The 15,206-nt window shown below is 30.9% G+C and overlaps 1 protein-coding gene across 1 annotated transcript in view; it reads left to right on the forward strand.

Annotated features, from left to right (window-relative positions):
- LOC143064763 (stimulated by retinoic acid gene 6 protein-like) overlaps positions 1-15,206 on the forward strand; it is a 47,513-nt gene that overhangs the window by 5,347 nt on the left and 26,960 nt on the right. Inside the window, exons 2-6 of the mRNA XM_076237840.1 lie at positions 3,501-3,576; positions 4,898-4,965; positions 6,976-7,127; positions 11,108-11,228; positions 13,929-13,968. Of these exons, the coding sequence (XP_076093955.1) occupies positions 7,091-7,127; positions 11,108-11,228; positions 13,929-13,968 (198 nt within the window). The 5' untranslated portion in view covers positions 3,501-3,576; positions 4,898-4,965; positions 6,976-7,090. The remainder of the gene's footprint in view (positions 1-3,500; positions 3,577-4,897; positions 4,966-6,975; positions 7,128-11,107; positions 11,229-13,928; positions 13,969-15,206) is intronic.

Here is a 15,206-nt window from a genome sequence, read left to right on the forward strand (position 1 = left end):
TTAAAACCACTGGGTCGATGCCACTGCTGGTGGAGATTTATTTCCCCAAGGGTATCACAAGCCCAGTAGTCAGCACCTTTTTGTGATGACATGAATTGTCATTGATATGGTTATATTTATAAATTTACTGTTTACAAATTTTTGAATTTTTTGATATACTAAGGCTTTTCTACCTCAGGCATAGATTACCTTAGCTGTATTTGGCAAAACTTTTAGGAATTTTGGTCCTCAATGCTCTTCAACATCGTACTTTACTTGACATTTTTAACTTTTTGGGATTCGAGCGTCACTGATGAGTCATTTGTAGACGAACGCGCGTCTGGCGTATATACTAAATTTATTCCTGGTATCTATGATGAGTTTATTTACAACCATTGGGTCGATACCACTGCTGGTGGAGATTTATTTCCCCGAGGGTATCACAAGCCTAGTAGTCAGCACCTTTTTGTGCTGACATGAATTGTCTTTGATATGGTTATATGTATAAATTTTCTGTTTACAAATCTTTGAATCTTTTGATATACTAAGGCTTTTCCACCTCGGGCATAGATTACCTAAGCTGTATTTGGCAAAACTTTTAGGAATTTTGGTCCTCAATGCTCTTCAACATCGTACTTTATTTGGCATTTTTAACGTTTGGGGATTTGAGCATCACTGATGAGTCTTTTGTAGACGAAACGCGCGTTTGGCGTATATACTAAACTTAGTCCTCGTATCTATGATGAGTTTATTTAGTTATTTGTCTCTGTTTTCTATATTAAAAAAAATCAATGATATTCATTATATCAAGATTTAAAGAAGTTAATTGTTAAATGATCTGAAAAATGTATAAGCCGTCTGACTGACCCATTCTTTCATGAATATTTTACTATGATAATTTTATTTTCATTATTTCTTTAGTTAAAAAGAAACAGACATGTGAGTATATACAAGAAATATCACTGACAGTATGCATACTGTATAACACTTAATATGATGCGTTTTAAATTCAGGCATAGATTACCTTAGCTGTATTTGGCAAAACTTTTAGGAAATTTGGTCCTCAATGCTCTTCAACTTCGTTCTTTATTTGGCATTTTTAACGTTTTGGGATTCGGGCGTCACTGATGAGTCTTTTGTAGACGAAACGCGCGTCTGGCGTATATACTAAATTTAGTCCTGGTATCTATGATGAGTTTATTTAAAACCACTGGGTCGATGCCACTGCTGGTGGAGATTTATTTCCCCGAGGGTATCACAAGCCCAGTAGTCAGCACCTTTTTGTGATGACATGAATTGTCAGTGATATGGTTATATTTATAAATTTACTGTTTACAAATTTTTGAATTTTTTGATATACTAAGGCTTTTCTACCTCAGGCATAGATTACCTTAGCTGTATTTGGCAAAACTTTTAGGAATTTTGGTCCTCAATGCTCTTCAACATCGTACTTTACTTGGCATTTTTAACTTTTTGGGATTCGAGCGTCACTGATGAGTCATTTGCAGACGAACGCGCGTCTGGCGTATATACTAAATTTATTCCTGGTATCTATGATGAGTTTATTTACAACCATTGGGTCGATACCACTGCTGGTGGAGATTACTTTCCCCGAGGGTATCACAAGCCTAGTAGTCAGCACTTTTTGTGCTGACATGAATTGTCTTTGATATGGTTATATGTATAAATTTTCGGTTTACAAATCTTTGAATTTTTTTGAAATACTAAGGCTTTTCTACCTCAGGCATAGATTACCTAAGCTGTATTTGGCAAAACTTTTAGGAATTTTGGTCCTCAATGCTCTTCAACATCGTACTTTATTTGGCATTTTTAACTTTTTGGGATTCGAGCATCACTGATGAGTCTTTTGTAGACGAAACGCGCGTTTGGCGTATATACTAAACTTAGTCCTCGTATCTTTGATGAATTTATTTAGTTATTTGTCTCTGTTTTCTATATTAAAAAAAATCAATGATATTCATTATATCAAGATTTAAAGAAGTTAATTGTTAAATGATCTGAAAAATTTATAAGCCGTCTGACTGACCCATTCTTTCATGAATATTTTACTATGATAATTTTATTTTCATTATTTCTTTAGTTAAAAAGAAACAGACATGTGAGTATATACAAGAAATATCACTGACAGTATGCATACTGTATAACACTTAATATGATGCGTTTTAAATCTAATTTTCACTGGCTAATGCATAAGTTTTCATTTGAAACGCTTAAAAAACAAAAATTCAAAAAAGAGAGAAATTCAAAAAATTGAAGTCGAAGAAAAACAGACGACCACATGGTTTCAAGAGAAAAAACGACGAAATGACGAAAAGACAATCCAGAAAAAAAACTTCATTTAAAACCAAAGAAACAGAAATTCGACACCTACTCAAACCGGGGATGAACCCCGGTGCTTCGACAAAATAAGACGTTTTAGCCAAACAAGTGTTTTGGTAACTTTTTACACCACTGGGTCGATGCCACTGCTGGTGGACGTTTCGTCCCTGAGGGTATCACAAGCCCAGTTGTCAGCACTTGGGTGTTGACATGAATATCAATTATTTGGTCATTTTTATAAATTTTCTGTTTACAAACCTTTGAATTTTTCGAAAACCTAAGGATTTTCGTATCCCAGGAATAGATGACCTTAACCGTATTTGGCACAACTTTTTGGAATTTTGGATCCTCAATGCTCTTCAACTTTGTATTTGTTTGGTTTTATAACTATTTTGATATGAGCTTCACTAATAAGTCTTATGTAGACGAAACGCGCGTCTGGCGTACTAAATTATAATCCGTGTACCTTTGATAACTTTTTTGTTGTGCTCGTAGCCAGGTTAATACCAAGTTGTGTAACACTCGAAGCATAGAGGATGGAATTGCGATACGGACAAGCAGAACATAACCGTTGTCCTAAAATTTTAATAATGAGTTAATTGCTTTTAAAGAGAAAAACAATACAATTGGACTTTTCCTGATGGCGGTACACCGAATGTCTCTATAAACTTACATATTATTTGAACTGAAAAATAAATTTTCTAGTTTATATAGATTATACCGTTTATCAATTGTTTAGTTCATTACCACCTCACGGTTTTAGACACATGGTAATAAAAAACCTTGTTCATGCATTATTAAGCCTGCAATGGGATTGCCATATGTCGTAGTTTTTAAATTAGGGATACATTGATAGCGGTGTATGAACAAAATATAATAAAATATTAAGGAAAAACAAAACATTTTCCTACGTTATTAAAAGGCTAAAGAACTATAGTATGCAGTTTTTGGAAATTCTTCCTTGATATAGGACCAAGCCTATTACATTTCAAACCATTCTCTCCATTGGTATCGTATTCTAAAATCTCATCGTTACAGTATTTGTGGTTCAAGTCTTTCAGAGAAATCACAAGACAGTTTGTCTTAATAATAAAACGTAATGATTGAGAATCTATTTTTGATATAAATCAAAGTCTCACGATGTGTAATAGTATGTTGATTAAGTAACTTTTCTATTCAAGGTCTTCCAATTATCTTGATGAAGCCCCTTCCGTTGATGTAGTAACATTCTTAGAGTCCGGAGCAGTAGCCATAGCTGTAAGTTAGTTCTGCATTACACAACATTGGTCAACATTCATTATATAAATGAATTCATGCAAATTATCTAATAATACAATTAATTTCTGTTCAGTGAGAATTGAGGTGAGAATTGAGGCCTAAACATGTAAAAATCCAAAACTTGATTAAAAATACAAAAAAGAATATCTGAAAAATCTTCAAATAGATAAGATGTAAAAAAAAAAAAAAAAAAAAGTGACAACTAATATGTTGTAATTGTGATATCTATAAAATTCCAACAAAATCAAATGACGATTGTCATACAAATATGATCGGAAATAAACAACTTAACAATTATAGTATATTAATGAGGTCAAAAAAGGATAAATCGACCCAAAGAAGTATATAGCCCTCGGTCTTCGCCCTCAGTCAATACACCTTTTTCAGGTCAATATATCCTTGTATCAACTCATACAAAGGCTATAATTGTATAATATTGTAACAACTTCAAAGTGCACAGTACTATGATATACATTTTAATTTCTTATTCGACAGAAACATGTATAAAACAATTTAAATGAAACAGTTATGGACGTGCGTGGAACTGATATACTTTTAAACTATTCATTATTTTAAATTCAGGTAACGTTAAATCGTCATTATGTTTAAATATACTATTTCTGCTATATTAATCAGAGTCAAATGTCTTGACAAATCTATATTACTATTTGAAAAATTAAAGCAAGTAAGATAAATTAATTAAAAGTAGGCTCCAAAACTATCGTAAATTGTTTCGTGGGTTTTATTGGTGAACCAGTACAGGTTCCTTAGAAAATTATATCATTTTGTTTTAAATTTTAAAGAATGTATAAAAATTTATTGAAGATTCAAAGAGATTTTAAAACACCTGTTTGAGGTTAGGGTTAAATTTTTATAACGTATCTTTTAGTCTTTTTATTGTGTTTTGTTCGTTTTTAGTTTTTTTTTTTGTCATAATATATCAGTCGTTTTCGAATATGACTATTGTTTAGTATTTTCTACTTCTTTTGTAATTAATTTTGTGAACTCAGTAACAGTAACCACTCATTTTGGTTATGTTTGTAATAAATTCCATTAGGTTTCAGTTTTAAGACCAGTGCTTCATCCTTTGAGATAACGATTAATCCATATTTGAATATTATCATAACTAACACATTTTTTTTATCAATTTAGAGACTTTGATTCGTAAAACTGTTTAGTGTTTTCTATAATTTGTGATGATGCATTTATAAAGACGAATAAAGAGGCAACTGTACCATTTAACTCCCGTTAAGGCATATTTAAATCATTACATATAACATGTCAGTCTTCATTTTTTCAGATTTTACTCTCAATTTTTCTGTCTTGTTTTGAAAAAAACAAACTAGGTGGAAGACCAGGTATTGTAATGTAAGTGTCCTTAGACTACTTTTCAATTGCATACATTATAGTTTTAATTTATCTTAAAATTAATGAATTATGTTGACGATATTCAATTTTCATTTGAAAAGTTCCAAAAATGACTTTAAGATTGGTTGAACAGATCCAGAAATATATATATTATGAAATAAAATGTTGGAAAATAACAATTGTAAAGTTGTATTGCATAAACGGAAAGTCAATACAAACAAAATCATATCCGTAAGTTGAAGAAAGACATATATCGAATTGACTAAACTATCATGGCGAGAAGACAAACAAAGGGACAAAGAAAACTTACAGAAAGAATTACATGCAATAGGAAAGTATATTTTATGTTAACATAAAAATGGTGACTTCTTGGTAGTTAACTCCGACTACCCTACAAGTACTGTGTAAGAAACTTTAGGCATTAAGCCTTAACTTTAAACTCCCTCTATCTCGGTTCTTCTTTAATTTGAAAGTATTATAGTATCACCTCCAGTATCTAATACAATATCTTCTACATATACTTGTTCACTATGTCTCATCCCGCTAAGGATGCAATTGATGCATTTATTGCGCTTATAGATTTTTTTCTTAGTAAGCATAGCAAAGAGGGACGATAGACAGAAGAGGGACAAGGCCATGGCCAAAAATAAAAAGACAAACAGAAAAACAATACTACAGAAGATAACAACAACAACAATACTTTATTTTAAGAGAGTTACACAGTTAGCTATATAACTAATCTTCCCTGAGACCCTCATCATGAAAAATCAAACAAAATGCAAACATATACATTGCATACATTAGTATAAAAAGTCAAGTATGATAATAATGTTCAGTACAACTTGATAAAATGTGATGAAAAAATAAACATGATGACATAATCAGTTTTTAATATTATTTATACAGCTAGGCTGATTTCAATAAATGATCTGTTATTTTGTATTTGAAAGAATTAACATTTGTAATATTTCTTAACGGTATTGGCAAATTATTCCACAAGAATGGTCCAGAATACATAAAAGATTTTTTGAACAATTCAATTCAGACACACAACATAGAAAACTAAAGAATAAGCAGCACGAACATCACTAAAACTTGGGTTGATCTCAGGTACTCCGGAAGGGTAAGCAGATTCTGCTCCACATGTGTCACCCGTCGTGTTGCTTATTTTATTACAAATCCGGTAAATTGTCCAATTCGGTAGGTCAAATTCGTGATAAGGGAAGGGTAGTGTAATACAAGATAAGGAACGTATCCGATATCATCTGTGAAACGGTAATTCCATAACGGTCAATTTAATAGCTTCCTTATGAACAGCAATCCTCTAACAAGGAAATCATGATTGGAAATACAAGCCCGGGAATATTGTATCAATTGGGAGATATAAACTTCGTATGCAGGTGCTGCTGGAATGTTGCTCCATAAAAATGGAAAGTTCACAATTGGGAAGCTGAAATCATCTCTTTGTCGTAAAGTATTGTTTTCAACCGACCCTCATTATCAATTTATAGATGTAAGTCAAGATATGAGATAGACTTGACAAAAGTTGTGTCTTGGATTTTAAAGATGGTCGATCTCAGAATTAAATTGATACGGAACTTAATTCACGACAAACCAGGTTTAACCCACCATTTTTCTTAAAATCTTCTGAATCAAGTCAGGAATATGGCAGTTGTTATTAAATAGTACATTTCTATGTATGTTTGCGTTTGTTTTGGTTGCGTGTTCATTTTGTTCCTTTGTTTTCCTCTTACAGTTAAGAAGTTTGAGTTGGTAACCCGGATTTGTTTTCTCTCGTTCGATTTTTGAATTTTTTGAACCGGTCTACTACTGTGCCTTTCATTAGATATATATGTGTGTTCTCCTTAAATCTTTTCAAAGCTTAGTTTCACTTGCTTGCTGTTTTTTCTTTAAACTCAAGTTTTAGCTGATATGCTATCCATCAAAAATAATTTCATAATAAATTAAAAGAGACATCAATATTATTTATTTTATATATATATATTTCAGACCAATAAACTTTTTACAAGATGATAATCTAGCCATTGTTTATGCAGCAGCGTTCGGATGTACTTCAAACGAACTTGTGACTTTGATATTTAATACTGAAACAATTATAAATTCAATGAAAATTCCAACACTAGTTGTCCCTTGGGTTAGAGGTAAGTAATGCATGCTTGTTATGTGCTTACACACAGAAACGGAGATAGAAATCATGAAATATATACAACAAAACAAATATTTTATCACCAAGAATGTTGAAATCTGTTTAAAAGGTTTTGTACATCATGCACTATTTTCAATTGTTTTTTTTAACAACATAATTAAATATTTATTTCAAATATTGGCTTGTTACAATATCCTTCAAGAGTCCAAGCTCCTCCTGATGTTCCCTGTCAGGGTAGTGAAAAGTTGTAAAATACATATTACATTTGTATAGCAAATATATATTAAATAATACACTTAGTATGACTATTCATATGTTTTCTAATAGTTGCTAAGAAATTACTTTTTATATGTAGACATACTCTTCTATTGAACTCATTGAGAAAAATTGAGAAAACATTGACATTTTTTGTCTTTTGATCAGATATGTAATAGGATTTGTAAATTGAAAAACCAACAATTGTTAAAAAATAGTTAAAGTCAAAATATTCTTCGTCAGAAGTTTTATATCCAAATATCAAGTGTCTTAGTTTTATCTTAAACGTTATTCTACTGTTCTTTAAAACATCATCTATTTTATTCCAAAAAAGTTTTAAATACGGACACAGCATAAAGAAGTGATCATAATCCTCTTCTTGTGTACAAAAATTACAAGAACTATTGTTTGCAATTTTCCACCTGCATAAAAGTTTCTTTGTAGGTAGAATATGTTGTAGTAATTTCCATCTAAAAATTTTAAGTTTATTTTCTTTTAAATATATGAATAAAAATTTATTTAAATTGTTTTGATATAACACATCATCTATATTAAATATACGTAGCCATTTTTTAGGTCCAATAGCTGGTTCAAATTTTTTATTTATCAGAGACTTATATAAAAGTTTATTTGATAGTGATTCTAATTTTATAGGTAAACCTTCCATTATAAATTGGTTTCTTTTTATATTAACAATACTTTTTACAGAGTTTTCCGATTTTAAAGTTGCTACCCAATCTTTCGGTATTGATTTCTTTATTAAATTAATTTCAGCTATCCAATTTGATTTATTTTTTAGTTTATTTAAAATGATGTCTTGAGAAATACAGCCTTTTTCATCTATGATATCATTTACATAAACAAGATCGCTTTTAATCCAATTTTTTAAAAATATAGCTTTATTTTCAAATTTAATAAATTTATTGTTCCATAATATTTGTTTTCTTATGGCTATAAATGTTTCTGGTTTTTTTGTTAGTCCTCCACCAGTTAATTTCCAACATTTAATGATATCTTTATAAAAATCTGGGATGTGTTCAATGCTTTCGTCTGGCTTATCCCCACTGTTTGTTTGAAACACTAACCAATTTGACCCAAAATTATAAAAATAGTGCTGAGGTATAATTTTCCAACCTCCTTCACAATCATTTACTAATCTTTTTACCCAAATAGCTTTTAAAGCAGTGAAATAACTCCTTATATCTATCATATCTAATCCCCCCTTTTCATATGGACCAATAATTGAATTTCTTTTTACTTTATCTGGTTTATTATCCCAAACAAATTTAAAACAACTTTTTTCTATTTCTTTTAAATATTTCTCTGGAACTATGCAGGCAGATCCCACAAAAGTAAAAATGGGCATAATTAGTGTTTTGATTATCAAAATTTTTCCTAAAATAGTAAGATTTCTTTTTTGCCAAGAACAAAATAATTTATTCATCTTTTCAATTTTATTTTCCCAATTTAATTTTTCACATTCCTCCCTACAATGCCCAAAGTATATACCAAGAGTTTTGACTGGTCCATTACTCCAGTTGATTCCCTCAATTTTGTCTTTACATGATTTAAGCTTGCCTACCCATAACCCCTCTGTTTTATTTCTATTTAATTTCAGTCCTGAATAAGAACCAAATATTTCAATTTCGTTCATATTTTCAATTGTTAACTTGTATTGATGGTAGACATGAGTATTTCATGAAAATCAAAAATGAAATTACATATTCTTTATATTCGATATAATAGCATTTAATTATTTAAAACTCTAAATGTGTATCAAAGCCAGTTTGTGGATTTTCTTCTTTACTTCTAGGTAAAAGGTAAAGTAAAAACTGCAATATAAATCGCAATATTCACTTTAAAAACCCTTTTTAACAGTTATATTATTATATACAATGATAATAAAAAAAAAAGGATGAAAGTATTTCAACATATATAAATCAAATAAAATTTAATGAAGCTAAGGACTTATTCAATGTGCAGGAAATAATGAGGTACATAAATTTACAATCAACAATAAATTGCTCTTTGAAACTTTAAGTATACTTATTGGAGAACCAGGACTTATATAGAGATAGCAGAGCTCATTTTGCTCGTCATTGTTTAGAATACTTTACATTGTTTTAAACATAAAAACAACACGAGAATGCAGTCAAGTAATAAGGATGACGGCCAAAATGTATTCTGGGCCCAGAAGTAATGCTCAAGCTGTACACCTAGGCCTCGCACTTAAAGTCACTTATATATTCATGTAAAGAAAGCTTAAAAATTTCATGTACAGTTTTGAACATGATTCTCAAATGAATACATATGAGATATTAAAACACATATCAATTCAGATAAACGTTTCAAAATTTGAATAGAAACCGCAGATGTGTTTAAGGATTCTTTAATAAAAATATTTAAATATATCAGAAACATCTGCATTAAAATTGAACTTAAAAATAAGCTCGAAGATTTAGACAAAAAGTCTCATCCTAAGGGCATTTATAACATTTGAAGCAATTGGAAGTTTTATTGACCTTAAAGCACAGATAGGAAACATCTCTTTAGACAACCTAAAGGAAACGGGAATAGCCACTAGTATTGTTGACGGCTGTATTAAATATTGCAGGTCTGTAGAAATAATGCACGAGCTGTTAACCTTGCCCCCATCTACAAATTGTCATGTTATAAAAGATTGAGACGTATGGTTGCATATTATTAGTAACATCGTGTGTTAGTGACCTAATACGATATATATGGAGTCAGTCAATTCCATATCGGGTGAGAGCGAAGCACCGTGTAACGAATTTATCTTACCGACTATCTTCACATATGGTATTTTGACTAGCAGCCTACCAAAGATATCAAGACTTCAATACTTTGTATTAAGATCCTACTTCCATTTGTCTAAACAGAAAACAAATGCCAACAATAACAACTTTTTAGCTTTAAATTTGTTTTATGAAATTTTTTCAATCGTCCATTACATGTATCAATTTCTTCGTCTGTTGAATCCTTTCAGATTTCTCCTTTTGTTTTGAAAGGTAAGTAACTCCGTTCTGCCAACAATAACAACTTTAGCTATAATATTGTGATAGGAACTAATTTCAAACTTATTTCAACCTTTCATTATCAATTTCTTAGTCTGTTGAATCCTTTCAGATTTTTCTTCAACACCGTGTTGTTTTATCTATAGGGTCTAAAAGTAATACCCTAAAAGTATTTTTTTAAGACAAGGATTGGGTTTGTCATTGACTATAATAGCGGCAACAGTAGTATACCGCTGTTCAAAAGTCATAATTCGATTGAGAGAAAACTAATCCGGGTTACAAACTAAAACCGAGGGAAACACATCACCCATTTGAAGAAAACAACGAAACAGCAGAAACACTTAAGTGAACATACATAGAAACGAACTATTAGATAAAAACTGCCATTTTTCTGACTTTGTACAAGACATTTAAAAAAATGATGGATTTAAACTGGTTTGTAACGTTATTAATGGGCTTATCATTTTTTACTGCATTGTTGGAGTTGAACAAAGCGCTAATCACATACTGTTTTCCAAGCAGTGTTTGTGCAGTTCCTCTCAGATAAGTCGGGTCATCTCCCATATCATGTCACTTTTTCTTTTATTAATCTGCAATTGATCTTTTAAGGAGGCGCAATATTACCTTGGGAAATTCGCTAAAACATCATACCTCTCTTGTTTGTTATCATACTTCACTTTTTCAGTGTTTATTTTGCTGATTATGGCACTGTTTGTTTCTCTGAAATTTTATCCTGTATTTGCTGTAATACGATGTAGAAGAATTATCGTTGAACCATTGATTGGCTTGTTCTACACTGCATTCTTGTAAGTATTCTTATACATTATTTCAATTTTGATATGATTTGTTATAAGATAGAATATTATAAGATCAGAAAAAAACGACAAATGATCAATTCTTGTATACAATAGATATGTCCTGCAAAAGCACCTATGTGCCATATAGAATTACTGTTCAAACTTACAAAGCTGTTTGCAATTGATATATGTTGAAACACTCTATTCACTGCATATTCAACGGTCAGTGTATAGCTAAAATCTACTTTGTTTGGTAAATGAAGAATAAATGTTTCGTTGGTAATCAAATCACATCTTCTTTTTCTTATACATATTTCAACATTTTATAAAGAAAACCTCTATATTTCAAAAGTAGGAAGACAGATGCTTAGGAATCACATAAAACAACAAAATGAGCGGGGTCGTACATGATAAAAATACAGGAACTTAAAAAAAAAAATTAAACAAATGTATACATAAATAGCGGAGTGCTACTCAAACGGGTTAAACCATCAACAAAATGGTAAAAATTTCCACCTAGAGGTATTTGTAATAATGTATTCGTGTTTTTGGCATGACCTGAAGCGGCCTATTAACGGAAATTACTCGGCATGACGAGAAACACTAAGGGATAAACAAAAACAGATTAAACTTCCGACTCGACTGGGGTGTTAAACAATTTCTCTTGACCATTGTTTTGCATATTTTTCACGCCGTTATTTTTGTCATTTTAGTATCTTTTTGATCATATGATTTCGTGTCCTTTCGATATTCCTATGATATTCTTTAAAAATTTGAATTCAGCTTAGAAGAAATATAAAGGTCTTTTAGCATTTGGTTCAAAAGAAAATATGAACAATTTGACTATTCCCCTCCACCAGTTAGTGTTATTGTTCGATGCTATCCGTTTTATTCAGAAGGATACATAATAACACAGCCATTACCGATCCGATTGGAGCAGTTTAATCCGATGTATCATTCAAACAGGCAATTTTTCAAGGCACAAACCGACTGCTCTGCCTTCAATTTCAGTCTATCCATCTTATAGTTGAAGATATTCTTGTTCTAACTAGTTTTCAGTTTTTTTTAATCTTATATCTCTACTTATCAATGGTTTGTCTATAGATCTTTCCTATATGAAAATATTGAGATTAAGGGGAACGGATCAATCTGCAATTTTGCAATTGCTTTTTTAATATAACTGTGATAGAATTGTTTCGATTCTATTTATAAAAAAACAACTTTGATGTATCAATTATGCACATAAATAGTTATGAGTAGGACCATGCAAGTAATATTGAAAGGAATAACATCGTCGTCACTTCAAAGGTTTCATCTGCCATATTGCCCATCTTTCGATAACTCGTTAATTGGTTCAATAGCTGGCATGGAAGTTGATTCTCCGCATGTGATCGATCAAATCACTGACACTTATCGGTCATTTTCGTGTTCACGGAGAATTACGAACAGACAAGTTTTTGTCGTATATACGTGCGAGGTAACCCGAATAGTCCATTCGTTACATTTCGTTGATGTACGCTGCCGAAAAGAGTCATTCGTTCAATTTTTATTTTAGTCCATTTTTTCCTTTTTTTGGTTAGTTTGAGTCTTAATAGTTTAAACCGACACCTATCACATACGAAATTGGAGAACAAGGCTGGGTCATTTTCAATTTTAATATTTACATACAGTTAAAAAAACATTTCCGTAAGTTAGGAAGATGATTGTACAAAAAATACATTTGGCCCCCTTTATTAAATACGAAAAATCTTAAGTCTTTCGTGTATTAGTCAATTAAAATATTCACAATTCTAAACGGTTCTATCCTTCAATTTAAGTTCTTGATACAGAAAACTAATTTGTGTAAAAATGAATTTGCCGTAAGACAGATAGATTCAAGCCCATTTCTTCGGTTTGTTATAATTTTTGCTGTAGCTTGTTATATTAATACAAGCATTCCACAATAAACAATAAAAAATAAATATTTACGAAAATATTATCCCCGTTTTAGTTGTCCAGTTTCAATAATGTAATCAATGACATTTATGACATATACATAAATTTAGAATACTTGAAAGTAAGTATCCTTCTTTTTCAATCTCGATAAACTTTGCAAATTTCAACAGTAAACAAATCTATGTCTAGATTTGCCTACATTATTTTGTTAAACATCATGTGAAACCTGATCGATTCATCGGTATTTAACTGTTTAACTCGGGATCCGCTTTTGACCGGAAAATACTTTTAGAACAGTTTAAAACAAACGGTAGAAAGCAAAAATATGCTAAATTAAATACAATTTTCCATGCTAAACTGCTGTAGTTTGAACAATTTTCGTCCGTTTTTCAAGTTTTTTTTACATCAAACGACTTCATCTGAAGGTAGAGATTTTATATGATTAAGTGCCCCCTTCTTATTAATAAACCACGGATTTCACACAGGTACTTTATAATTACCGGACTCGATAAAATCACGTGACTGATAAGAAATTCCAGATGCCATTTTACAACCGCGGTATCACAGATAGTAACCAAAGGGGTCTTACCGCTGAGACTATAATTGGATAAAATCATATGACTTTAGTACAGGGCTCTTCAGGCCGTTAATACATGCTAATTAGTCGATGTTATTCCTTTGAAATATTACTTCCATGGTAAGACAAAAGGCATATTCAAACATTACAAAGGCATTTTATCGAAATAACTTTAATAGTAATTTTTTTTTTTTTAGATTTTCCATCTTAATTTACCAGCTGATCACTTCCTCGTATGTAAGTATTTCTCTTAAAAAAAACCAAAAAAACAAAACAAAACAAAACAACACCAAACCTCAAGGGAAATTCAAAACGGAAAGTCATTTATAGAACGGAAAAATGCAAAACCCAAAGACAAAGGCATTTCCTTATCTAGAAAATAGTGAATTAAATCTAGATTAATTGCTAGCTAAACCTCTCAATTGTTCGACAGTTGCATTTCCGAACATAATAGTTAAACGAAATTTGATTTTGGAACTGATCAGGGCGGTATGTCTCTAAATCATACAGGTGTTTGAAGGTTTCATTTAATACTTTGGATTATAAAAAAAATTTCAAAAGAAATTAAAAGAAATGGAGAATGCAGATATTTTCTAATATTTCAAATTAATTGACTCTATTGGGACTCTATTTTATATCAATTCTTTCGTGCAATAGTCATCTCATCGAACAGTTTTTTCTTTTTTTTTTAGTTGCACCTCGTCTTTTAAATTTTACATAAAAAATTGTTTTTCTAGAGTCTTTCTTCCTTTTTTTCTTCTTTTTATTTTGCCTCGACGGAGTCAAAAAGTGTGACCTAGCCTAGGTATGCCGTTTCCAGCGATGTCGGCGGCGGTGGCGTCAACAATGTATACGTTTGCGATAAGGTTAAGTTTATGGTGAACTTCTAGTGATAGGTCAATGATTTTTTGTATGCTGTTGTATTAGAATTTGCACATCTCATTTCCCCTTGAATTTTTTTTTACACTAACCCTTAGATATGGCCTATTGACAATGACACTTTTGCTTGGTTTACATGTATTAATTAGTAGTTGTATAAGCATAATCACTTTCATTTACCTATCCTCTTAGTAATGGTCTATTAATTTTCAAGCTTTCACTTAGTTTACATGTTCTAGTAGTAGTTGTGACTAGATAAGTTCAAGATGAACTGATAATGTTAATTCAATGATAATTGGTATGCATATTAATTGGCAAGTTTCGTTTCCATGGATATTTTATAGCCCAACCCACTCATAATGGTTAATTAACTTTGAAACTTTTACATAGTTTACAAGTTCATTTTTTTTGTTTAGGTTTGTTTAAATATAGCGATTTATGATCAAAGTCAAAGGTCTTTGGTATGTTTGTATTATTATTGGCATATTTCATTTCCATGGAGATTATTAAGCTATGTATTTTCAGTCACGGTTCATTTACTTTATTACTCACATGTTGAGGTATTGCTGTTAAATTTCAACACTTACAAATAATGA

The sequence above is a fragment of the Mytilus galloprovincialis genome, chromosome 2 (genome assembly GCF_965363235.1).
Source record: "Mytilus galloprovincialis chromosome 2, xbMytGall1.hap1.1, whole genome shotgun sequence".
NCBI classification, from domain to species: Eukaryota; Metazoa; Mollusca; class Bivalvia; order Mytilida; family Mytilidae; genus Mytilus; species Mytilus galloprovincialis.